At 53.6% G+C, this 26,284-nt stretch overlaps 1 protein-coding gene across 12 annotated transcripts in view; it reads right to left on the reverse strand.

The window, feature by feature from the left end:
* NSD3 (nuclear receptor binding SET domain protein 3) overlaps positions 1-26,284 on the reverse strand; it is a 49,804-nt gene that overhangs the window by 9,694 nt on the left and 13,826 nt on the right. For 5 of the 12 annotated variants that reach the window (XM_068156728.1, XM_068156729.1, XM_068156732.1 and 2 more), the window contains 14 exons: positions 25,967-26,101; positions 23,064-23,132; positions 20,913-21,072; positions 20,342-20,496; positions 19,042-19,545; positions 17,464-17,590; positions 15,097-15,197; positions 12,009-12,054; positions 11,347-11,477; positions 10,676-10,804; positions 9,929-10,055; positions 8,634-8,831; positions 7,036-7,206; positions 3,047-3,199 (listed from right to left, as the gene is read on the reverse strand). In XM_068156728.1, the coding sequence (XP_068012829.1) occupies positions 3,047-3,199; positions 7,036-7,206; positions 8,634-8,831; positions 9,929-10,055; positions 10,676-10,804; positions 11,347-11,477; positions 12,009-12,054; positions 15,097-15,197; positions 17,464-17,590; positions 19,042-19,545; positions 20,342-20,496; positions 20,913-21,072; positions 23,064-23,132; positions 25,967-26,101 (2,206 nt within the window). Of the gene's footprint in view, positions 1-3,046; positions 3,200-7,035; positions 7,207-8,633; positions 8,832-9,928; positions 10,056-10,675; positions 10,805-11,346; positions 11,478-12,008; positions 12,055-15,096; positions 15,198-17,463; positions 17,591-19,041; positions 19,546-20,341; positions 20,497-20,912; positions 21,073-22,834; positions 23,039-23,063; positions 23,133-25,966; positions 26,102-26,284 lie in introns of those variants that run through there. The other 7 variants (XM_068156734.1, XM_068156736.1, XM_068156730.1 and 4 more) reach the window with 6 other exon arrangements.

Here is a 26,284-nt window from a genome sequence, read left to right on the forward strand (position 1 = left end):
CCTTCACCGCTGGCCGGCCCAGGGGGGCTCTGCCTTCACCGCTGGCCGGCCCAGGGGGGCTCTGCCTTCACCGCCAGCCGGCCCAGGGGGGCTCTGCTGCTGGCCGGCCCAGGGGGGCTCTGCCTTCACCGCCGGCCAGCCCTGGGGGCTTCTGCCTTCACCGCTGGCCGGCCCAGGGGGGCTCTGCCTTCACCGCCCGCCGGCCCAGGGGGGGCTCTGCCTCTGCCGCCGGCCAGGCCCTGGGGGGGCTCTGCCTCCGCCGCTGGCCACAGCAGTGCCAAATGAGCACCTTTTGAAGGCTCGCTTTTTGAACCAACATTGTTGTGACTGAATCCCCCAGCGCTCAGCCAGTGTGCAGGAACCCCCCCAGCCTATAGCTTGATCAGTGCTGCTCTGTACCAAGGACACAGCCCTGGCCCCAGTCTGCTTACCCCACCCAAAGAACACTTCAGCAGTATGAGCACAGCAGGGTCAGACTCCGTACAAAGTTGCCCCCCATCGCCCCAGAAGCTCCTTTGGCACACCCAAAGGACACCTTCAGCTGAACTGCTGGAGTTTAGATTTGTTTGGGTAAAAGCTGTTTTGGCTGGCTTGGATTTTGGGAGGAGTGGAGAGCCACAGGGACACCCTGAGCACAGCAAGCAGCTCACAGGGTAAAGATCTGAGACCTTACAAGTGTGGTCATGCTTTAAATAGGCAAAGAGATAAACCAGAGAGACATTTCCTAGCTGCACCAATTGATTTCCTTTGGTTTTGTGACCCAGGTGGGAAATCTGGCAGAGATTTGAGCAGATTCAAAGCCATTTTTCACCCCCCTCCAATCACAATATCCCAACAAGCATCACTAAGGGAAACTTTCAAACCTCCAAGCAGAAAACCTTGGCCCCCTGCAGACTTTTCCAACAGTCACAATAAACATTCCTTGCATGACCAGATCTGTATTTCCTCTGCTGAAAAGGATCAAATCCAACCTCCAGGGATTTGGTTTTTTTTTCCCCCCAGAGCTTCCCCCCCCAAACCCCCACCAAAAAGTAATGAAAAGAAGTTAATTTCTTCCAAGCATTTCATTGCAGAATTGATTTCAGAGGAAATGCAGAGCTAGAGTCAACAGCTGACACATTCTCCAACAGGGTAAAATGCCAAGAAGTGCCAAAAAAAATAACCCAAAAACCCCCCAAACAAACCCAAAAAAGGTAAAGAAATTATAAGGGAGCAGAAAAAAAAATAGATCCAAAAATCAAACAGAAAATTTTCAATGCTCAGCAAGAAAAACCAAACCAAAACCAAACCCAACCCAAACCAACACCAAACCCAACCCAAACCAACACCAAACCCAACCCAAACCAACACCAAACCCAACCCAGCAAGGGAATAAAAAAACCAAACCAACCAACCCAACACTTTGCTCTCAGAATGCATTAAGGGAGAGATTTGCTCAAGCTAAGCAGAGGGCTCAAAATAATTCTTGCTTTCAGGAATTACAGGTGCTGAGGAAAGGCAGCAGAGCCCAGCGGGGTTCAAAGTGACCTGACTTGAATGTGGGCTAAACTGGGCACCATTCTGAATGCTCTCAGGAAAGCTAAGTTCTGTGGGGAATAAAATAGGACAGCTGAAGATTTCACAGAGGTTAAGTTAGCTCCCCCTAACCCCATGAGGCATTCAGAGATGCTCCAGCACCACCCACACCACAACCAGCAATTTTCTATCCCAGGGAGCTCTGCCCGGGGCAGAGAAGCCATCCCAGAGCTGCAGGGAGCTCTGCCTGGGGCAGAAAGCCCATCCCAGAGCTGCAGGGAGCTCTGCCCAGGGCAGAGAAGCCATCCCAGAGCTGCAGGGAGCTCTGCCCGGGGCAGAGAGCCCATCCCAGAGCTGCAGGGAGCTCTGCCCAGGGCAGAGAAGCCATCCCAGAGCTGCAGGGAGCTCTGCCCGGGGCAGAGAAGCCATCCCAGAGCTGCAGGGAGCTCTGCCCGGGGCAGAGAAGCCATCCCAGAGCTGCAGGGAGCTCTGCCCGGGGCAGAGAGTCCATCCCAGAGCTGCAGGGAGCTCTGCCCGGGGCAGAGAACTGCAGGGAGCTCTGCCCGGGGCAGAGAGCCCATCCCAGAGCTGCAGGGAGCTCTGCCCGGGGCAGAGAAGCCATCCCAGAGCTGCAGGGAGCTCTGCCCGGGGCAGAGAAGCCATCCCAGAGCTGCAGGGAGCTCTGCCCAGGGCAGAGAAGCCATCCCAGAGCTGCAGGGAGCTCTGCCCGGGGCAGAGAAGCCATCCCAGAGCTGCAGGGAGCTCTGCCTGGGGCAGAGAAGCCATCCCAGAGCTGCAGGGAGCTCTGCCCGGGGCAGAGAAGCCATCCCAGAGCTGCAGGGAGCTCTGCCCAGGGCAGAGAAGCCATCCCAGAGCTGCAGGGAGCTCTGCCTGGGGCAGAGAAGCCATCCCAGAGCTGCAGGGGGCAGAGAACCAGGCAAAAGCTTGCTGCCTTGCTCATCCTCTGTCTGGACACAGCCCCCACTCTCATGCAACCTGCAAACTCCTTTCTTCTCTCAGGCTCTGCAGAAGCTGCCTGTAAGGTGTGAAGGAGAACATCTCCTCTTCTCCCATGCATGAAATCCAAGCTGTTCTGCATCCTCCTGCACCAGCATCAAACTCTGCCTTCTCTTCACATCCCTGTGCCAACAGCTTCCCTCAAAACTGGACCAGCCCAGGCCAGACACAAACCGATTGAGCTTCTTGCAAGGAGAATTTAGTGGACAGCAATTACTTTAAGCCCTTTTTAGAACCATCATCCTCCATTAATTAACCAATCCCAACTGCCAACAGCATGAACACAGGCTCCCAGCCATCACCAAGGGCTGCAGCTCCCTGAGGAGCAGCAAGCGGTGCTGGACAGGCAGAACATCTCTTGGTTTGATTTCCAAGGGAAATAATAGGATAAAATAAACCACAACAGCGAAAACAAGCAACAAAAAACCCAAACAAACAAAGAGAAAAAGGCAAAAGTAAATGAAAGAGAAAGAAAGAAAGAGAAAGAGAGAGAGAGAGAAAGTCTTTTGGTTACCTTTCTCACATTTCTGTTTGGAAGCTGACGAAGGAGGAGGAGGAATCATAGGTAATTTCATCAACTCAGCACGATTTGATTCGTTCAGTAGGTAGTGGGACTTATAGGCATATGAACTGAACAGGGGGTCTGAATGGTCCTGCACTACCAACCCTATACGAAACAAACAGAAAGAGATGAGTTGCAATGAAAGTACCCATGATTCCAGAGGGAGGGAAGCAACACAGAGCCGAGGCCTCTGCCCCGCCCCAGGGCCTCTGCCCCGCGGGGGAAGCCGAGAAGCAAAAGAGGAAACTGAAGGCAAACAAAGAAACTGAAAACCAAAAAGGAAAAGGAAAGGCTGACAGAGAGGCTCCTTGGCTAAGGAAGAGGTTAGTGTGGAAGCACAGAACGGGCTGGGGTGGAAGGGACCTCTGAAGGTCAGCCAGTCCAAGCCCCTCTGCAGTCAGCAGGGGCATCCTCCACCAGAGCAGGCTGTCCAGAGCCCTGTCCAGCCTCACCTTGAATAGCTCCATGGCATCCTGGCCTGCATTAGGAACAGTGTGGCCAGCAGGAGCAGGGAAGTCATTGTGCCCTGTGCTCAGCAATGGTTAGGCCACACCTTGAGTCCTGTGTCCAGTTCTGGGCTCCTCAGTTTAGGAAGGACATTGAGAGACTTGAAGGTGTCCAGAGAAGGGCAACAAGGCTGGGGAGAGGCCTTGAGCACAGCCCTGTGAGGAGAGGCTGAGGGAGCTGGGGTTGGTTAGCCTGGAGAAGAGGAGGCTCAGGGGAGACCTCATTGCTCTCTACAGCTACCTGAAGGGAGGTTGTAGCCAGGAAGGGGTTGGTCTCTCTCTCTCTAGCAACCAGCACCAGAACAAGGGGACACAGTCTCAAGCTGTGCCAGGGGAAGTTTAGGCTGGAGGTGAGGAGAAAGTTCTTCACTGAGAGAGTCATTGGGATGTGCTGCCCAGGGAGGTGGTGGAGTCCCCATCCCTGGAGGTGTTCAAGAGGGGATTGGATGTGGCACTTGGTGCCATGGTCTAGTCATGAGGTCTGTAGTGACAGGTTGGACTTGATGATCTTTGAGGTCTCTTCCAACCTTAGTGATACTGTGATCTCCAGGGATGGGACTCCAAGCACCTCCCTGGACAACCTGTTCCAGTGTTCCACTACCCCTATGGTGCAGAACTTGCTCCTAACATCCAATCTAGGCCAGAAGGAGGTTCTCATAGAATGGTCTGGGTTGGAAGGGACCTCTGAAGGTCAGCCAACCCCTCTGCAGTCAGCAGGGACATCCTCCACCAGAGCAGGTTGCCCAGAGCCCTGTCCAGCCTTATGTGTTGGGAGAGGCTGAATTCAACTGAGCTGCAGAATCTTCTGCTGAATGAGCTGCTTCTGAGTGGGGCTTTGGTTTCACAGAGAGCATTGGGTTGGAAGGGACCCTCAAAGGGCATCTTGTCCAACCCTCCTGCAGCCAGCAGGGACATCTGCAACTAGAGCAGCTTGCCCAAGGTTACATCAAGTCTGATCTTGACTGTGTCCAGGGATGGGACCTCAACCACATCCCTGAACAACCTGCTCCAGTGTCTCCCCAGCTGTGTTTTGCTCTTCATTTGTGCATTTATAGAAAAGCAGATATTCATAGAAAGGGCTGGAAAGGACCTTAAAGATCCTCCAGTTCCAAGCCCCTGCCATGGGCAGGGACACCTCCCACCAGCCCAGGTTGCTCAAGGCCTCATCCAACCTGGCCTTGAGCACCTCCAGGGAGGAGACTTCCACAACCTCCCTGGGAATGCACAAGCAAAGGCACCAGAGTTCAATCTGTGTCACCCAGCTGCCCCCCCAGCTGAACAATACAGGCTGGGGGGTGATGGTTCTTGTAGTCCCCTGGTAGTTGGGGGCTACAAGCTGAAAGAGGAGACACCAGAACTCCCCACTCACTAGATCTGTCTGCAAGATCTGACCTGTGGAAGTGTTTTGTCTTAGTTATGTTGGAATGAAAGAAAGATAAATAACAGGAGGGGGTCAGTGAGCCTGGAGGGCAGCAGAGGGGGAAGGAATGGAAGTTCTGCCCTGCAGTGTTTGTTCTTCAGTCCAGCTCCACCACCCTGCCCTGTGGAACAGTCAGGCACTCCGCTGTCTGCCTGCATCTCTCTGTCCTTCTCCACCAAGAAGAGTTTTCCCTCCTTGCTCCCAAGAGCCAGGCAGCCCAGGGGAGAGCACCACAGCCACTGATCAGAAACACCTGGCCAGTAACTCACAGGAAGAGCAGAGCAGCTGAGACCCAAAGCAGCAGGGAAGATGAGCTACCAAGAGAGCCCCCACTGCCCTTGGGAGGCACAGGCAGAGCTGAGTGCTGCAGAGCAGCTATCAAAATGCCCAAAGACTGGCTGGAAGGAGAATGGTGTCAGCCTACCTGGAAAGCAGGTCCCCAGGAGGAGTCACAAAGCGTGGCCTACACGTGCAGCTACTGAGCTAGAGACTGCTTAATGAAAGGCACTGCAGGAAGCTGAGTAAGGACTCTGAAGACACACAGCAAGGAGCTCATGATAAGCAAGTTGTGTGTTTTGTAGTCTCTTATCTATGCTTGCTCACTTCAGCAGAGCTCTGCATCTAAACACAAAGCTTCTCCTCCTGCTATCACCTCACAGTAATTAAAAGCCCTCCTCCCACACAGATGCCCAAGCATCCCTCCAGCAGGCAGCTCAGAGCAGGCACTCCCAGTGCTCCTGCCACAGATGCTGCCCTCACCTTCTGCAAGAACGATGCCAACCACCTCTAAACACAAAGCAAACTCTAAAACCCTGCAAGGAAGAGCTTCTAGGCACCTACTTGCATTTCTGCAATGCTGATGTGACTCACACCACGCAGAGCCTGGTTTTGGGGTGGCCCCAAAAGGTTTGAGTAAGGGCAGGGAAGGAGAAGCACTGAACCACCTCCTATGTATCTTCTTTACACACCCAGAGGAGCCTTTCTGTCTGAGCTTCTGCTCATTGTTGTACCTGAGTTTCCACTTGCTCCTTTGTGATGGCTCCCAAATGCTTGTAAATGAGGAAAGGGGAAGAGAGAGGCAGAAGGGAAATGATTCTGGCACCACCTGTCCCTTCCTGTCAAAGATCTTTACGTCACTATTTTGCTCTTGCACCTCCAGGCCAACCTTGCCCACCCTACACCTGAACACAGGTGGAAAGAGGTCACTCCAGGATTCACCTCAGCTTCACTCCCTTATGAGTGACTTCTAGAGCTGCTGAGAAGGATCCACCCAACAGAAGCTTCTGCAATACTGTTTAAGATAGACACAATTACCAACCCCCCCTCCCCCCCCCCATGTCACCTCAGTTACTGGAGAGAAGAAGGATTTGTCTTGCAGTCTGAGACTAAAAGCAACTGATGCACCCCCTGCAGCCTGGCAGCCTCGTGGTTTGGAGAGCCATAAAGTAACAAATGGGGGGGGAAATAAATGGGGGGAAATAAACCAAACTGAAATAAACCCCAAACAAACCAACTTTGACACAAAGAAAACCCCAGCAGGGAGCTGTTCATGCAGCACTGCAAACCTTTTGGCTTTCAAAGTGGGATCAGAGACATTCAAATGAGTTGGGTTTGGCTTTTTTGTTTTCACCCCCCTTCTGCTTTGTGAGTAAATCCAAACTTTCAGCCTTCAAAACTGAAGCAGTTTGAAGTTTGTGAGTGGTGAAAGAATCCCCTTCTGCTTAGCAGGCACTGAGTAAGGAGCCAGCAGCCATCCCCAGTTGGAAGTCTGGGGGTTTGACGTTCAGTTTTTCCTCCTGAGTGCCTGGACCCAAGCAGCAAAGGGAAGCCTTGTGCCAACTGCTGACCACAAAAAATAACCCCCAAACCAAACCAAATCAAAACTCACAGGCAGCAGTTAAGTCCCCAAGAGCCCTCCAAGGAGTTCATGAAACACACACTTTCTTTTTCATCACTGAAGTGACCACAGAGCTATTGACCAAAGGGGGAGAGAGAAAGAACCGAAGTGTGCTCACCTCTTGCACAAACGAAACAAAAGCCTACATTTACAGCTGATGAGGAGTGATTCCTTTTGGAATGGTTACTACAGATGAGAATGTGGGATGACACAAACAAGCTTCCTGCAGCAATACAGCCATCTCCTGAGTGATAGGCAATGGGGCATCTGAAACATCTCACCATGCGACCTGTGCAACAGAAATGCAGAGAAATGCTCCACGTCACACCCTGGGGGCAGGGAGGACATGGCAGGACACCACCACAGCTTTGGCTGTTAGCAGAGCACCTGACTGAAAAACCAAAGAGAAGCATTTAAACCTTTCAAAGAAAGTTCCACCCAAGTTCAGAAATCTTCACTTCAAAACTCTGTGAAGGGAAACAGACACATGCTTTCAGTCACACCAGAGTCCGCTTCCTTTGGTACCTCAGGGGATTTCTAGGTGGTTTCTTTGACTTGAAAACTCCTTGATCTGAAGGCCACTACCAGCTGGCCTTTTAAAGACTCTCATTCCTTGGCCCTGTTCTACCAGCCCTTAAATTCCATTAAACCCAGCAATGAGCACTGTGGATCCAGGTAACTTCACCTTGGCCCTGACCTACCAACCCTTAGATTCCATTAAACCCAGCAATGAAGGCTGTGGATCCAGGTAACTTGACCTTGGCCCTGACCTACCAACCCTTAGATTCCATTAAACCCAGCAATGAATGCTGTGGATCCAGATAACATCACCTTGGCTTTGTTCTACCAGCCCTTGGCTTCCATTAAACCCAGCAATGAAGGTTGTGGATCCAGGTAACTTCACCTTGGCCCTGACCTACCAACCCTTAGATTCCACTAAACCCAGCAATGAAGGCTGTGGATCCAGGTAACTTCACCTTGGCCTTGTTCTACCAGCCCTTAGATTCCATTAAACCCAGCAATGAATGCTGTGGATCCAGGTAACTTCACCTTGGCCTTGTTCTACCAGCCCTTAGATTCCATTAAACCCAGCAATGAATGCTGTGGATCCCTTTAATGTCACCTTGGCCTTGTTCTACCAGCCCTTAGATTCCATTAAACCCAGCAATGAATGCTGTGGATCCAGGTAACTTCACCTTGGCCTTGTTCTACCAGCCCTTAGATTCCATTAAACCCAGCAATGAATGCTGTGGATCCCTTTAATGTCACCTTGGCCTTGTTCTACCAGCCCTTGGCTTCCATTAAACCCAGCAATGAAGGCTGTGGATCCAGGTAACTTCACCTTGGCCCTGTTCTGCCAGCCCTTGCCTTCCATTAAACCCAGCAATGAATGCTGTGGATCCAGGTAACTTCACCTTGGCTTTGTTCTACCAGCCCTTGGCTTCCATTAAGCCCAGCAATGAGCACTGTGGATCCAGGTAACTTCACCTTGGCCTTGTTCTACCAGCCCTTGCCTTCCATTAAGCCCAGCAGTGAGCACTGTGGATCCACTTTGCTTCCCCAGTGGCCTCTGCCCACCCACAGCAGGAGCTCCTGCAGAAGCAAACCCTTCCTGCCTCAGAGAACTGTGCATTCCCCTCACAGGGAGCCCTGCTCACGGCCAGCAGGGGCCGCAGCCTGAGCCCCTGCCGCTGGGAGGGCGGGCTGTGCCCTCACCTTTGCTGGCCTTGTGGATGTCCTTCTCCACGGAGCAGGCGGTGCAGCAGTGCTGGGGGCAGCGGAAGCCGCGCGACTCGAAGAGGGCGGTGGGGAACTTGCGGACGCAGGCCTCGTGGTAGAACTTGCCGCAGGTGCTGACGGAGCAGCGCTTCACGTCCTTGCCGGGGAGCTTGCAAGAGAAGCAGGTGTGCTCCCCTGGGGAGAGGAAGGGGGGAGCCCAGCTCTAACACCCAGCTCTGTCAGATAGGTGCTAGGGAACTGCAGAGTTGTGCTGGTGGGAAAAGACCTTCAGGAGCATCCAGTCCAACTGTCTTTGAACTCTGCCCAGGCTGGGGCTAAGCCACGGCCCTCAGCACCACATCTCTGCAGCTTTGAAACACCTCCAGGGATGGGGAGTCAGCCACCTCCCTGGGCAGCCTGTGCCAGTGGTTGAGCACCCCTCCAGTGAAAAAGCTTTTTCTAATGCCCAACCTCAACCTCCCCTTGTCCTCCCACCTGTTCCTTAGGAGAAGAGGCCAACCTCCACCCCACTGCAATCTCCTTTCAAGGAGCTGTAGAGAGCAATGAGGTCTCCCCTCAGCCTCCTTTTCTCCAGGCTGAACCCCAGCTCTCCAGACCCTTCCCTGGACTTCCTCCAGCCCCTTCTTGGAGAGAGGGGCACAAAACTGAACCTCAAGGTGTGGCCTCACCAGTGCCCAGCACAGCACTGGTGTAATTGCTGTTAACACCCAAGGCTCTTGCTATGTGGAAAATGAGAATGTGGCCTTAGAGGCTAAGAAAGCAGAAGAACCCAAACCCAGAGCCAAAGCCAAGCAACCACCTGAGAGAGCTAAGGTTGCTTAGCCTGGAGAAGAAGAGGCTCAGGGGAGACCTTATTGCTCTCTACAACTACCTGAAGGGAGGTTGCAGCCAGGTGGGGGTTGGTCTCTTCTCCCAGGCAACCAGCACCAGAATGAGAGGACACAGTCTCAAGCTGTGCCAGGGGAAGTTTAGGCTGGAGGTTAGGAAGAAGAGATAGAAAGAGAGATTGGCCATTGGGATGTGCTGTCCAGGGAGGTGGTGGAGTCACCATCACTGGAGGTGTTTAGGAAGAGACTGGATGAGGCTCTTGGTGCCATGGTTTAGTTGATCAGATGGTGCTGGGTGATAGGTTGGACTGGATGAGCTCTGAGGTCTTTTCCAACCTGGTCTGGTCTATTCTATTCTACCACCTCTGCTTGGTCTGAGCAGTAGATGGCTGCTCAGCAGAGGGGAAATCCCTCGCTGGGGCTCAGGCAGAGGAAGACACTCACCATTTTTACACTCAGTGCAGATGAACTTCTCCTCAGGCATGGACTTCAGGCCCAGACACTCCAGGTGAAAGACGCTGCAGCACTCGCCCTCGCAGGACACCAGCGACTCGCCTGAGCTCTCGCAGATCTTCAACAAGCAGACACAGCCAGTCAGAGAACCAGGGGCACCCTCAGCCCAAAATGCCAGCCACTGCCAGGGGTCAGGAGGCTGAAATCTCCCCAGAGATTTCAGACTGGCTGAGATCTCTCCAGAGCCAAGATAAGGCAGGACAGCTGCACCCTGTGCAGGCCTGTACAGGAGAGGCAAAGCAGCATCCACCTGCTCATTTCCTTGGGCAGCTGAAGAGCCAGAGCAGCTTCTCACTCTACTACTGACCAGCAAAGTGGCCAGGAGATTCCAGAATTTTCTCTCCAAAATACTGGAAAGTCCTCACTCTGCCCCATCCTGACAGACCACCTGGAATCTTCAAATGGAGCAGAAAATGGCATCTGCTTTTTTCTGCTTAAGCTGGCAGGTCTGGGTTAGATCTCACTTGCTAGCATTTGAGCTTTCTGGCATGCAAGAGAGCTTGGGACTCATCTCCAGAGGGCAAACACCTCCCAAGAGCCTTAACACTGTGTCTGAGACATTGACTTCTGAGACACAGTTAAAACAAAGCAGTGCAGTCTGAGAAGTCTGTCAGCTCACGCCGACAGAAATGGAGGCTCCACCTCTAGCACCCATTTCTGTCCAGCAGCACCACTTACCTGACAAACACTGTCCTTCTTACTGCTTCCAGTTCCTCTCCTGGATAAACTGGAGTCTACTGACTGCACATCAGAGGCATCAGCATCAGCTGTAGCTGAAGGGCTGTCTGAGCGCTTTCCAAAGCTACCCTAGAAAGAGGAGAGATCCAAGGCACTCAAACAAGACACTTCCAAAGGACACTGTGGAAAAAAACTAACTCAGATCAGTGTGTCAAGAGATCTCTCAGCTACACACAGATGCTCAAAGCCTCATCCAACCTGCCCTTCAACACCCCCAGGCAGGAGGCAGCCACAGCCTCCCTGGGCAGCCTGTTCCAGAGTCTCACCACCCTCCTGCTGAAGAACTTCTTCCTCAGCTCCAGTCTAACCCTGCTCTGCCTCAGCTTCAAACCATTCCCCCTTGGCCTGATTCTAGACACCCTTGGGAAAAGTTCCTCTGCAGCCTTCCTGGAGGATCCCTTCAGCTATTGGGAGGCAGCTCTAAGGTCCCCCCTGGAGCCTTCTCTTCCCTAGGCCGAACACCCCCAGCTCCTCTGTCCTCACAGCAGACAGAGACCAAGGTGTGTTTAGACATGAAACATGTAAAGAGTGACAGTCACAATCTCAACAACATGCAGCTGGAAAGCTTCTTAATGCTGCTGCTGCCAGGTTAATGCCAGCAGTGCCTTTACCTGCACATCATTGAGTCCCCTGGAATCAGAGTCGGAGGTGTCCCTGTATGCCGAGCTGGTCAGCTCCACGTCGGTCGAGGCGCGGCTCCTCTTCTTTAAAGGCTTACAAGAATCTGAAATCTCGCTGGCACCTTAACACAACACACTCCAGTCAGCTGGAACAGAGCTTCCCAACCCTGGGCTTCAAATCAGCACAGCAAAAGGAGAGGTGGGCGGCAGCCCGCAGCTGCTCTCCGCTCGCTGGCCTCCGCTTGCCGTTTGCAATTTGGATGCTGGTTTAAATTCTCTCCGAAAAGCTGAAAATGAACTGAACCCCCCCCCCCCCGCCCAGGAAGACCCTCTGACAAACTCCTGCAAATGCTGACAGAGTGGAGGAAGCTCTGTAAGAGCGGATAAACCCTCAGGAAATTAACTTTTCACCATTCATCTCTAGAACTCAAAGACTTCTTTTGCTTTCCAAGAGCCGCCCAGGTGCAGGACTTGACTTTCTGTGCTCATAAACATCTTTCCAACTAGCAACACAACTAACAACCAAACCCCCCCCAGAAACCCCTCACAGGAGAAATCAAATCAGCACCAGAAGGCACCAACCCCTCACAGCTTAGACAGAACAAACCCCCACTGCTGCTGGGCCCAGGGAGCTGGACTCCAGTGCCACTCACCTTTCTGCAGTCCTGTCTTCACTGCTGTCAGTGGAACCATTTCAACCTGTTTGAATAGGAAAATCCACAGTTAAAACCAGAAGAATTTTTAGCCCTAGTATTAAAAAAAAAAGAAAACATTTCAGTGGTTAGCATCTCTGAACTCAGATGAAGTCTGTCCTCCCCTCCTGTCAGCCTTCTCGTCCTGTGGGTTCAATCCTAGCTGCCTACGCTGGAGGCCGGGAGCCAAGGCAGCCAGGTGCGCACTAGCAAAGGGTCCTTCCCAACGGCTCCCAGCGGGGCAGGAAGATGACAGGGATGCGTTATCCATGTCCAGCAGGCAGGAGCAGGGTTCACTCTGGCAGCCAGCCCTGATGCTTTGGTAGCCCCACACCTCTGCGAGCACACATCCCCCTCAGCAGCTCTGACTCGGGGTTAGTCGGGCACATCGCAGGGCTGCGTACGGCGCTCCACCGCCCTGCGCTCCTCAGCTCCTGGCCGTGGCTCCGATCCCTGCGGAGAGCCCTGCAAGGCACCTGCCATGGCCACGGCCTGCACACAGCTTGGCTGGGCCCTCCACGGCAGTTGCAGGGCCCTCCAGGGCAGGAGGCTTCAGTCCCAGGTCACAGCTAAGCAGACAAGTTCACAACCCTGCAAAAACGCTTCAAGTCCTTGGTCCTGCAGCAGGGGCTTGGGGGGGAGGGGGAGGCTCAAACTGCTCTGCCAAGGTCCAAGCAAACAGGAAGAGAATTTGGTAACTGCACAACAGTTAAGAGAAGAAAAGAGCTGGTGCCTAAGATGCTGGTTTCAAGGTTAGGAGTTACAAGGTTCTTCCTTCACAAGGTGGTTACAGAGGCAGGCAGGAAACAACAGCTGGCAAACAGTTCAGGATTGTTCTCTAATGGTTTTTTTAAAAAATACTTTTATTTCGTTGTACAAGAGGTAAAAACATACAACAGAAGGATTGGCAGAGGGTACATTGGGTAATACAAATATAAAAATCTAAAGACAATCACTTTTATTTCTCCACTGGTCACTGCAACAGTAGCATCAACACCGGGCTTTCCCTCGCCGGGGGTTGGCTTTGGCTTCCCCTTCATTCGCTTTCCAGTTATCAAATTCTCCTTCTTTTTATAACCAAGACTGAGCTGGGGCATCAGTTGCAAGAAAAAGGGCTTGGCTTTGGGTAACAGAGATTGTTGCATAACTGTAAAGGAGTTAGTAGATCGGGGAGGGGGAGGAGGAGGGGGGTTGGGGGGGGGTTTAATATAACTTAATACATTCAAAGGTTATGAGCATTACAGTGCAGCCGAGTCGAACTCTTTTTAGTCATTTACTTCTCCTGAGAAAAGCACTTTCACATCCACAGTCTTCCATTAGCTAGAAGCAAGCCAAGCTAACTGGGATCCATGGAGTTCAGATTGTTGGTTCTTACACCTTTAGTTAAGTTAAACAAAAGCAATTTACAACCAGGAAAGGACTCCTCTGAAAGCCAAGAGGCTGCGACGCCTCCCGGGCGAGAGGCTGGAGGGGCTGCGCCGGGGAGCTCGGGCTCAATGGTTAAGTTGCTTTAAAGTGGCTTTGAAGTTAAAGAAGTGGCTTTAAACTTGCTTCAAAGTTACAAAAAACAAAAAAAGAAGTGGCTTTAAAGTTTCAGCAAGAACCTTGGCAGGGTGAAGAGCATTTCTGCTGAGCACAGCCACGAACGCTGTGACCTGCTTTCAAGTGAGGGTAGGGAGACACTGGAGCGGGTTGCCCGGGGGGGTGTGGATGCTCCCTCCCTTGGAGGTGTTCAAGGTTGAGGCCTTGAGCAAACCTGCTCCAGTGGGAGGTGTCCCTGCCTATGGCAGGGGGTTGGAACTGGATGATCTTTAAGGTCCCTTCCAACCCAAATTATTCTTGTGACCCCAGGAAAATCCAAAGCAAAAGAGGCAAAGAAGTGACCGGCTCCACCTTCCGTCTCCGAAGTGCAAAACCAAGCATCGAGGGCAGAGAATAAATTAAGAGATAAAACAATTTGCTTTCCCCCTTCCCATATAAATCTTTAGTCTTGTCTGTCCCTTTTTATTCAAAAAGATTCAAAAATAAACTAGGAATAAAAGGCATTAAAAACAAAGCTACACTAGGAAAGAGTTGCTATCAAAACCCTCAGGGCTCAAGTGGAGAGGAGGGGAGGGGGGGGGAAAAAAAAGGGCACTCAAGCAGGTAAGGAAAAGAACCAACAACTTTGACAAGCTTGTTAAAAAAAGTGTATTCAGTTGTCATGTCAATGTCCATCCTCTGAGCTCTCCTCCTCATTTCCAGGCAGGATTTTTTTCCCCCTCTCATTTCTGTGGGGTGTTTTGCTTTGTGTTGTTGACAGCAACAACATTTGTCTGTCTGCCATCCCGGCGGAAGGAGCACCCTTGGGCACCTCAGAGCTACTGAAGGAAGAAGAGCGCCCCCACCCCACCCCCCCAAGAAGGTCTCCTGGGCTGCTGCCAACATAAACATCTGACTCAATTCAGCTTTCCATCAAAAAAGAAAGGTAAAACTCAATCATTCCCAAAGTCCATTTTCGATTGGCTGAGAGCAGCCTAGAAAACACCACAAACAAAAGACCCCAAACCAACAAAAACAACCCCCAAAAAACCTCCACACCAACCAGCAGCTAAACCAGGAGCAGAAGGCAGGAAGCCTTGGTGGCAAATTCCAGCAAACAGAAAGGGCTGGCACCAAACCCACTGTGGTGTTTGCTGCTGTGGGTGGGCCTTTTGGGCTCTTGGGTTTGTGTTTTGCTCACAACAGAACTCTCAAGAGGAGGAAGGGGTGGCAGGTTCCCTGGGAGTCTTGCATCAGTGAGTTGTCTTTTGGTTTGTTTTCCAAAGCCTGACTGATACTGTGAAGGTGGCAGGAGCAGAGTCACAGCAATGGGAGGGACAGGGAGGGGGTTTCATGGAGGAGAGTCCAAAATGACACCCGATGGGGGAGGGGGGGGAAGGGGGAGGGAAAAAAAAAACACCAAAACAACCAAAAACAAAACATGGAGAAAAAATAAAAAGGCACCAATATAAAGCCACAACATTTATGAATACAATATATTTTAACTCTCTACATGGAGGAAGCCAACCTGCTCCTTTTTGATCTTCTTCTTTGGCACAACTTCAGTGGATTTCTCAGACTCTGAGCGGGTTCGAATTGATCTTCTCTGTTGCTTCTTTTCTACTGAACCTGGAGGAGGAAAGGAGGTTCCCATTACATCCAGAGACTCAGGATGGTTTGGGTTGGAAGGGACCTTAAAGATCATCCCTCAGCAAGGTTGCTGATGACACCAAGCTGTGTGGGGCAGCAGACAGCTGGAGGGAAGGGAGGCCATCCAGAGGGACCTGGACAGGCTGGAGAGGTGGGCACAAGCCAACCTCAGGAGGTTCAACAAGACCAAGGGCAGGGTCCTGCAGCTGGGTCGAGGCAATCCCAGGCACAAATCCAGGCTGGGCAGGGACTGGCTGGAAAGCAGCCCTGAGGAGAGAGCCTTGGGGGTGCTGGTGGACAAGAAGCTCACCAGGAGCTCTCAGTGTGCACTTGCAGCCCACAAAGCCAATCAGATCCTGGGCTGCAGCAGGAGAAGTGTGGCCAGCAGGGCAAGGGAGGTGATTCTCCCCCTCTGCTCAGCTCTGGGGAGACCCCACCTGGAGTACTGCCTCCAGTTCTGGAGCCCCTATTACAAGAGGGATCTGGAGGTGCTGGAAGGTGTCCAGAGAAGGGCCATGAGGATGATCAGAGGGCTGGAGCACCTCTCCTGTGAGGACAGACTGAAGGAGTTGGGGCTGTTCAGTCTGGAAAAGAGAAGGCTCCCAGGTGACCTCATTGTGGCCTTCCAGGATCTGCAGGGGGCTACAGGAAGGCTGGGGAGGGACTGCTCAGGATCTCAGGGAGTGATAGGACTAGGGGGAATGGAATGAAGCTGGAGGTGGGGAGATTGAGGCTGGAGGTGAGGAGGAAGTTCTTCCCCATGAGAGTGGTGAAGCCCTGGAATGGGTTGTCCAGGGAGGTGGTTGAGGCCCTGTCCCTGGAGGTGTTTAAGGCCAGGCTGGATGAGGCTCTGGCCAGGCTGATCTAGTGTGGGGTGTAGGGACATGGCAGGGGGGTTGGCACTGGATGATCCTTGTGGTCCCTTCCAACCCTGACTGATACTATGATACTATCCAGTTCCAACCCCCTGCTGTGGGCAGGGACACCTTCCACTCGACCTCAAGGCCCCAGCCAAGCTGGCCTCATATCACAGCATGGCTCAGGTTGGAAGGGAGCTCAGAGATCAGCTCCTCCAAGAGGAGCTCTTCCTTTCCTCAAGCAGAGGGGTTTTAGCCACGTGCACTGTAGTCAGTCTTCCCTACCACAAGCATCCTACTGGACCCAAAAGGTCCTTTTCCACAGCCTGTGGATGTTTAAGGCTACAGCAAGGACATGATTAGGTTACAAGCACAGCAAGAAACATGCAACAGTTGATGTGGAGCTGACACAGCCTGCACAAAGTGTGGCTGAAAAAGCAGAAGTCACTGCAAAGGCCAAAGGAACTTGAAAAGCTCCTGGGGTAGGATGACTCAAAACTGTCTCTTTCCAGGAACCTCCACCCTGTCACCAAAGGGTTTCTGCCTCTGCCTGAGGACAGTGAAAGGACATGCTGCAGACAAACCTGTGCTGCTGGGAAAAGCCCAGTCCCTCTGGAAGAACTCATGGAATTCCCATCAGCTGTTTCTCACAACATGAAAACCAAACCCCAGCACTGGCTTCCTGTTCCAAGCCTAGAAAGCACTCATCCTATGGACCTCTCTCAGTCTTCTCTTCTGTTACTACAAATTACACCTCAGACAGACAGCTCCAGCCTTTGCCTTTCCTGTCTCCAGCTCCATTGTTTTCTTCAGTGGTGGCTCTCCCTCAAACAAGAGCCTTCAAAGCACAGCACTTCAGGACCAGGTCCCTGCAATGCCTCCAGAAGGAAGCACCACCTCATCCTGCTGCTGCAGTTAGCTGAAGCCTTTTAAATGGTCACCATCCTTTATGAAGGTCAGGCAGGATTTCAGACCAAGCTCAGGAAAGCACTCAGCTGGGAGCCATCCCTCACTGAACCAAACCACTGCCAGACTCTCCTCTGCTCCCAGCTGTATTTCACACATGGTGCAGGCCCCCAATTCCAGCACTCTGCTAACTCACATCCCCTGTCTTCCAAACCAGCTGGCCACCTGCTCTCCACAAGGCAGCCACTTAAGATACTCTTAGGTTGCAGATACTAGAAGTTGAGGGAGCAAAACCCATCACAAAGACCTCCCGTGCTCCTCAGCACCTGGGCTCATGGTGTGCTTTGTCAGCCACGCTGGGCACTGTGCTGTGCAAGCAGGGAGAGGTTCATGATGAGTCATTTTCACTAGAGAGCCCAGGGTGGCTTTGGGAGCTGTGTTTCAAGGCAAGCTCAGACAAGGATCCTCTTAATTTCTCCTACCTGTCGACCCTGAAGTTGTTTCAGGAGAGGACACATTCTGCACTGCTGCTTTCTCATTTCTCTGGCTGGAGGAAGAGTTGAGTTTCTCCTGTCCTTTGATGCTGATTTCTGGTTTGTTACCAACTCCCTTGGGAAGAAAAACAAACAAACAAGAGATTGTCTTAACCTCCTGAGATCTGCTTCTGGTAACAGGCATCTTGATCTACTCCTAAATCTCAGAGCAGAAACCTTCCCTATGAAACACACACAGTGAGAGCTGCTGCTGGGCTGTTTCGCTGCAGACCTTCCCTGCAGACCTCCCCAGCCCTCACAATCTTCCCCTCCCTCAAGGAAAAGTAAAACCCCACCAAAAACACATTGCAAGGACTTGTCTAAACATTACCTTCTCTAGAATGCTTAGCATGAAATAAATACCCTCCAGGTAGAGAGGCAGAAGGAGGAGGCAGAGAAATAGTCCTAAACCTTTTCCTTACACTGCCTGTGAGAAGCTGCTGTGCACCTGAAGGAAGCTGGGAGGCAGAACTTGATTTAAAAGGCTGTCACAGAAAATGCAGTTCAGGTTTCAGTACATTAAGAACAGTTTTGGCATCTCATGTTTTCTACAAATCTAGTGGCTTTGAGGTTTACAGAGGAGCCCCTATGACAAGGGGGATCTGGAGGGGCTGGAAGGTGTCCAGAGAAGGGCCACAAGGATGAGCAGAGGGCTGGAGCACCTCTCCTATGAGGACAGACTGAAGGAGTTGGGGCTGTTCAGTCTGCAGAAGAGAAGGCTCCCAGGTGACCTCATTGTGGCCTTCCAGGATCTGAAGGGGGCTACAAGAAGGCTGGGGAAGGACTGCTCAGGATCTCAGGGAGTGATAGGACTAGGGGGAATGGAATGAAGCTGGAGGCGGGGAGATTCAGGCTGGAGGTGAGGAGGAAGTTCTTTACCATGAGAGTGGTGAAGCCCTGGAATGGGTTGTCCAGGGAGGTGGTTGAGGCCCTGTCCCTGGAGGTGTTTAAGGCCAGGCTGGATGAGGCTCTGGCCAGGCTGATCTAGTGTGGGGTGTCCCTGCCCACGGCAGGGGGGTTGGAAGTGGATGATCCTTGTGGTCCCTCCCAACCCTGACTGATACTATGATACTATGATTTCTGGATTGTTTCCCAAATCACAGAATGCAGGGGGCCAGAAGGGACCCTCAAAGATCATCCTGCCCAACCCCCTGCAGTCAGCAGGGACACCTCCAAGCAGAGCAGGCTGCCCAAGGTCCCATCGAGTTGAACCTTGAATGTCTCCAGGGATGGGGCCTACAACCACCTCTCTGGGCAACCTGTTTCAACTAGAAAGCTGACATTCAGCAACTTCAGTGTTTTAAATGTGACCACCTGTAGGAAGCTCCTTGGCCACCACTCAAAACTGGTGTCTCCAGCTGGAGATTTTTGGGTGCACTGGAACCAAGAGCCCAGCAACGCTGCAAGATTCTGATGCCACAGCTGGCTCCAAGGAGAGGAACTCAGTAGACACAAGGTTAGGCTCCAGAGTAAGACAAGCTTGGGCTAATTCATGAGGGAAACAGGAGCCACCCCCCAGGCACCTACCTTAGTGGAATAAACAAACTGATCGATGAGCTTCCCGTCCCCGGCAGCGTTCTGGAGGGCAAAGACCTGCTCAATTTTAACCACAGGAGACATGTTGCACTTCTGCAGGTCCAGGTTGTGCATGGTGATGGAGGCTGGCAAGGACTTCCTAGCTGCAGCCGTTTTCCAGGCGATTTTGACGGGAGGTGGCTCCTCCTCTTCCACGCTGGAGTGGCGCCGCTGGCTCTGCCGGCGCCCCTCGGCCCCGGCCGGCGACGCTGCTCCGGCGCTGCCGTGCTCGGGCTGGCTGCTGGGGGCGGGCTTGGGCCGCCGGTTCTTCTTGCTCTCCGATTTGGCGGCAGCAGTCTTTTTGGCTTTTGACAAAGCCTCCTCTGGCTCTTTGTCTATGTAAATGAAGGTGTATTGCTCTATCCTTTCTTCCCGAGTCATTTTCAAGGCTTTCTCGGCGTGGGCGATGCCGATGTCCCACTGAGCTCGCTCCCTTTGCGGCCTGGGCTTGCGGATCTTAAGGAACAGAGACAAGCAGCCAATTACACTGCAGGCTGGGGCAGCTGGGCAGCTTAAAGTGCAAGCCCGAGGGTGGTCAAGTCTCTCAGAGCAGCAGATTTGAGTTTGCTGGCCCTTTACAGGTGTTTTTATGAAAGGTGGGCAGTGAATCCTCTGCTTGCAGCACACTGGAGCTGGATTGTACCAGCAGCAGAAGGGTCTGCCCTGAGTGACTGCTCCACTGAAGGCAAGAACAGGAGGCAGTGTCCAAGCCTCTAGCTCTGAGGCACAGAGCAAAGCCTCATTTATCTACATTTAAAATCCTCATTTTTCTCTAAATACTCCTTTCATGGAATCCTAACATGGGTTGGGCTGGAAGGGACCTTACATCTCATCCAGTTCCAACCTCCCTGCCATGGGCAGGGACACCTCCCACCAGCCCAGGTTGCTCAAGGACTCATCCAACCCGGCCTGGAACACCTCCAGGGAGGGGACATCCACAACCTCCCTGGGCAACCTGTGCCAGTGTCTCCCCACCCTCAACATAAAGAATTCCTTCCTTGTCTGCTGCAAGTGTAAAATGATCTCCCATGGCCAGGATGACTGCCATCAGGAGGAGCTGACAAAGCAGGTTCAGCTATCAGCCTTCACATCAAAGCCACGAGCACGGAACCATCGCTGTTATCTCTGTGGGAAACTGCTGCCAGTGAAACACAGGCACTGTGCAGGCCAGAGCTTCAGGGCTGCCCCCCCCCAGCATTTCCCTCACACAGGCACTGCAGACAACCCTCCACACCACTGGTGCTGGCCATACCTTCTGTTTCTCAGAGTGGTTGCTGGCTTGCTTGGCAGCCTCGGCCAGGAGCTGCTCGTACTGCTTGTGCCCCCGGTACTCCCGCACCCGCTTCTCGTGCACCCAGGCCCTCTCCGGCTGGTTGCTGAAGAACTGAACGTGGTATTCACGGGCACCTGCAGAGGAGAAACCCCACTCAGCAGCTCCAGCAGCACCACTTGGCTGGCTTCAGCTCATGCCTTCCCCCACCACACCACTCAACTCCTGCAGCTGGAAGCGCTGAGCCAGTTCAGGGCCTGGCCTCAGGCCGGTTGCAGGTGGGAGGTGAATTCGCCCACGGAGCACAGGGTGCTCACTGAGCAGTGTCCTCTCAGGGCAGCTGCAGGACCCTGCCCAGCTGTGCAGCAGCCTGTGCCCAGCTGCAGCCCTCAGCTGACAGGTCCTAGTTCTACACATTTCAGAAGAGCCCTGCTCAGCACACAGACAAGCAGAACTCATCCCACCAAGGGAGTGCAACAAGCAGATGCTGTCAATAGAGCAACAGCTACAGACACCTGGCAGAGCTCTGACAGAGCTACTCCTCCTCTCTTACCTCTTGTGTTGATTTTGGTATGAACATCAAGCTGTGGGTCACATGAAACCATGCAAGGCCACCACGGGTATGTTCCCACCTTGGACCAAACCAGGTCGCCAACCTGGAACTTGATGTCGTGGGTGGCTTGTGCGGGGAGAGAAGGCAGCGGCTGCTGGGCCTACAGAGAAAGAGCAAGTTGAAGCCTCAGGAGACCACCCAGTGCAGAGCTGAACACAGCATCCACAGGGCTCAACTCCTCCTCAGCTACCCCTGAGGTGTCATAATTTAACACAAGAGGAACATCCCTTAGAAACACGACAGGAAGGAAATCAGCTAGAGCCAGGACTGGCGTGGGACACTCAGTGACAGAGCAGGACAGACACCAGCAGCCCCCTGCACCCCAAACCAGAGCCAGCACAGACACAGGACACACACCAGCAGCCCCCTGCACCCCAAACCAGAGCCAGGGCAGACACAGGACACACACCAGCAGCCCCCTGCACCCCAAACTAGAGCCAGGGCAGACACAGGACACACACCAGCAGCCCTCTGCACCCCAAACTAGAGCCAGGGCAGACACAGGACACACACCAGCAGCCCCCTGCACCCCAAACTAGAGCCAGGACAGACACAGGACACACACCAGCAGCCCCCTGCACCCCAAACTAGAGCCAGCAGAGACACAGGACACACACCAGCAGGCCCCTGCACCCCAAACCAGAGCCAGGGCAGACACAGGACACACACCAGCAGCCCCCTGCACCCCAAACTAGAGCCAGGACAGACACAGGACACACACCAGCAGCCCCCTGCACCCCAAACTAGAGCCAGGGCAGACACAGGACACACACCAGCAGCCCTCTGCACCCCAAACTAGAGCCAGGGCAGACACAGGACACAAACCTACAGCCCCCTGCACCCCAAACTAGAGCCAGGGCAGACACAGGACACACACCAGCAGCCCCCTGCACCCCAAACTAGAGCCAGGGCAGACACAGGACACACACCAGCAGCCCCCTGCACCCCAAACCAGAGCCAGGGCAGACACAGGACACACACCAGCAGCCCCCTGCACCCCAAACTAGAGCCAGGGCAGACACAGGACACACACCAGCAGCCCCCTGCACCCCAAACCAGAGCCAGGGCAGACACAGGACACACACCAGCAGCCCCCTGCACCCCAAACCACAGCCAGCACAGACACAGGACACACACCAGCAGCCCCCTGCACCCCAAACTAGAGCCAGCAGAGACACAGGACACACACCAGCAGCCCCCTGCACCCCAAACTAGAGCCAGGGCAGACACAGGACACACACCAGCAGCCCCCTGCACCCCAAACTAGAGCCAGGGCAGACACAGGACACACACCAGCAGGCCCCTGCACCCCAAACTAGAGCCAGGGCAGACACAGGACACACACCAGCAGCCCCCTGCACCCCAAACCAGAGCCAGGACAGACACAGGACACACACCAGCAGCCCCCTGCACCCCAAACTAGAGCCAGGACAGACACAGGACACACACCAGCAGCCCCCTGCACCCCAGCTAGAGCCAGCACAGACACAGGACACACACCAGCAGCCCCCTGCACCCCAGCTAGAGCCAGGACAGACACAGGACACACACCAGCAGCCCCCTGCACCCCAAAATAGAGCCAGGGCAGACACAGGACACACACCAGCAGCCCCCTGCACCCCAGCTAGAGCCAGGACAGACACAGGACACACACCAGCAGCCCCCTGTACCCCAAACCAGAGCCAGGGCAGACACAGGACACACACCAGCAGCCCCCTGCACCCCAAACTTGAGCCAGGGCAGACACAGGACACACACCAGCAGCCCCCTGTACCCCAAACCAGAGCCAGGGCAGACACAGGACACACACCAGCAGCCCCCTGCACCCCAAACTAGAGCCAGGGCAGACACAGGACACACACCAGCAGCCCCCTGCACCCCAACCAAGTTTCTGCCTCAGGAGCTCAGGAGTTTGCTCTGGGGATGAAGCAGGGCAGCACACAGTCCAAGGGGAGATGTTCTGATGCAGCAGTGATCAATGCAGAGTTTCAACAACAGATCCATGCCACAGAGCAAAGGTTCCAGGGTGCAATGAGTCCCCAGGGAGCCACATGCTGGAGGCTGAGAGAGTGAATTGGGGGCTGTACTAACCGGGGTCTCCTCCAGCACTGCATCTTCTCTGGGTCTCTCTGCCACCATGCTAAGCCTCTCATTTGGTCTCTAGAACATGGGTGACAATGCAGGGGGGGAGGGAAGGAAAACAAAGAAGGTAAGGGGACAGCAAATAAATAGTGTATAAAAAAGAGAGAACTCAGAGCCAGCAAGAGGCAACCACAGCCAGGAAGGGTGACAGTGCTGACTCCTCATGGCCACTCCACACACAGCAGCAGCACAGCCCCAAAGCATTTTCCCCTCTACACCTCTTTAATCACCTATCACACCCACACACACAAAGATCTCCTGTGGCAGGAGAATGGACACAGAGGGACAGACAGACAGATCATCTTCCTCCTCCCAAGGACCAGAGGTGGCATGAAGGCTACCTGCAGCATCCTGGGGGGGCTCACTGCAAAGCAGCTAAAACCTGAGTGACCTGAAACAGCCAGGGCAGAAAATGTGACCCTGATGTGTGGCACAGGGCTGGCAGACAAAATGCATCTGGGGGATGGAAGGTCAACAACTTGAAAGCCTTTGGAGCATTTCTCAGCCAGGCTGAGGAGCCCTTGGCCTGCTCTGGCACAGCAGGGCAGGGGCAGGCTCTGGCAGAGGAGGGCTCAGCCCTGAGCAGAAGCCAGCAGCAGCAGTGGTGTGGCTGTGGCTCAGCAGACAGGAGTGGGCCAGGAGCTATCTGGCAGGACAGAGAGCAGGCATTTGGTTTACTGGAGTGGAGAAGTCAGCAAAGGACTCAAAGAGCACAGAGAGGAGCCAGAAGTGCAGTGAGAAACAAACAATGAAAGAGACAATGCTGCAGATCCAAGTGGCAGGCAGTGCATGGCAAATGAAGACAGCAAGGCCTGGCTCAGCCCAGGGAAACCCAGAACATGCATGGAGACCTCCCTGACAACAAGCAAAGGCAGTGCTGGCACAGGCCAGGGTCCCATTTGGAGCTGGCTGTGGAAAACCAGCATCTAAGAGCAATGACATCAGTATGTGCTGGGCAGGATTCACTCCTCCCTGGGACTCAGCCTGCCTGTGGCTGCAGAGGCTTAAGGGGAACCTCACCTCTGCAGGAGCCAAGCTGGGTGCAGAGAGAGCAGCATCCAGCTCCTCACAGAGTGAAACATCAGAGTTCCAAACTTAACCTTCAACAAGGTTTGCACAACATTTCCATTTCAGATGAGCCCTGAGCTGCTGGGTTTGCAGAGATGCCAGTGTCAGGAGGAGGACACAGCTGCCCCTCTCTTTGCATACAGCCATGTGACTGAAAGTGCCAACCAGCTGACACTGCTGTGCTCCTGCTCAGACCATCCCAAGTGCCAAGCCTCACACCACTAACAGAAGATGATGAAAATGTTGATCATGAAGGTGGAAAAGCAACTGGTGGGGAGGGTGGGATTGAGAGTGTGTTGGGTAACTCCCAGCCACAGCCACCAGCACCAAGGCCTGCTGCCAGCAGGGACCTGACTGAAACAGGGCTGGAGAACAGCAAGGATGTTACTGCCCCAACAGTGATGGGAGCAACAGGGAGGGCAAAAGCAAGGCCAAGGTTTCTGCTGAGTTCTAGATGATGGACATGACCAGGACTGGGAACTTGAGAGACAAGGCTTTGGTTCAGTCTGGGAGAGGCAGGACACTGGACAGGACCAGGACTGGGAACTTGAGAGACAAGGCTTTGGTTCAGTCTGGGACAGGCAGGACACTGGACATGACCAGGACTGGGAACTTGAGAGGCAAGGCTTTGGTTCAGAGTGGGACAGGCAGGACACTGGACATGACCAGGACTGGGAACCTGAGAGGCAAGGCTTTGGTTCAGAGTGGGACAGGCAGGACACTGGACATGACCAGGACTGGGAACTTGAGAGGCAAGGCTTTGGTTCAGAGTGGGACAGGCAGGACACTGGACATGACCAGGACTGGGAACTTGAGAGACAAGGCTTTGGTTCAGTCTGGGACAGGCAGGACACTGGACATGACCAGGACTGGGAACCTGAGAGGCAAGGCTTTAGCTCAGTCTGGGACAGGCAGGACACTGGACATGACCAGGACTGGGAACTTGAGAGGCAAGGCTTTAGCTCAGTCTGGGAGAGGCAGGACACTGGAAAAGAGCAATGACATCCTCATGACAACCAGAGGGGCAGGCACAGCCAAAGCTTCAAGAGAGGAGTGGAGGCCCTGCTAAGAGGGAGGACAACATGGGAAGGCAAGGTTGGTGGTGCTGGAAGCCTTGAGAACACCTGGGCAAAGACAGTGCCTTTAGCTGAGCCCTGAAGGAACCAAACTCACTGAGGTTTGGTCCTTGGGGTGAAATGTACAATGACAGCACACAAAGGACAGGTGGGTGAGGAACACAGGGGCAGCAGGGGGGGTCAGCAGAGCTGGCCATGAGAACAGACCTCTCTTTCCTCTCCATGCAGGTGTAACACAAGCACAGAGGTGATGCCTCCCCAGCACAACTGTCTCCACTTAACAGCTCCTGCAGCTTCTTGAAAGTGGCTTCAAACAGCACTCCTGAGACCCAGGCCAAGCTGTACAAGCACAGCCAGGGGCCACTGGGACTGGAGCTGCAGAGCCCAGGTCAAGCTGGGATCACAATGGTTACCAAGATCTCACTGAGCTGCTGTGGGCACTCAACCCAGCAGCTCAGAAGGTTGCTACATCACCAAGCTGACCTCCAGGAGGGGTTTGCTTACCAGGGGGAGACACAACAGCTGTGAGGGATGCCTGGTGAGGGCTGTGTGCATGAAACCAGCATGTTTGCCATCAAAACCACCACCACCGCTGCTGCTAATACCACACCAAGCACATCAACCTGCTCCACTAGGTCAGAGTCTGGTCCTGCAGGACAGGATCTTCCCCCAGACCTCCCAAACCCCAAGGCTTTCACAGGAACTTACAAAAACTTGGCTATGTCCTGTAACAGCCTGAGCTGGGCCATTTCTGTCCTGGCCTGGTACAGCAACTTCCCCATCACTGCCACTCACCACCCTTCCCTCCTGAGGCTGGGAGAGACAGAAATCAGTATCACAGAGCTGGCAGGAGAAAAAGAAGAGAAAAGGAGACAGAAGTAATGAAGTGGCCTAAACAAAACTGAAAGCAAAAGAATGGCTGAGAGCAGTGAAAGCACTCATTTGTGCCTGTGCCTGCTGGGATCTGAGTTAGAACAGCCCCTACACCCACACCCCTGTGTGTGGACAACCACAGCACAAACCCTG

This window comes from Melanerpes formicivorus, unplaced genomic scaffold (assembly GCF_026170545.1).
Source record: "Melanerpes formicivorus ecotype bairdi unplaced genomic scaffold, bMelFor1.0.p_v2 SCAF_34, whole genome shotgun sequence".
In the NCBI taxonomy this organism is placed as follows: domain Eukaryota; kingdom Metazoa; phylum Chordata; class Aves; order Piciformes; family Picidae; genus Melanerpes; species Melanerpes formicivorus.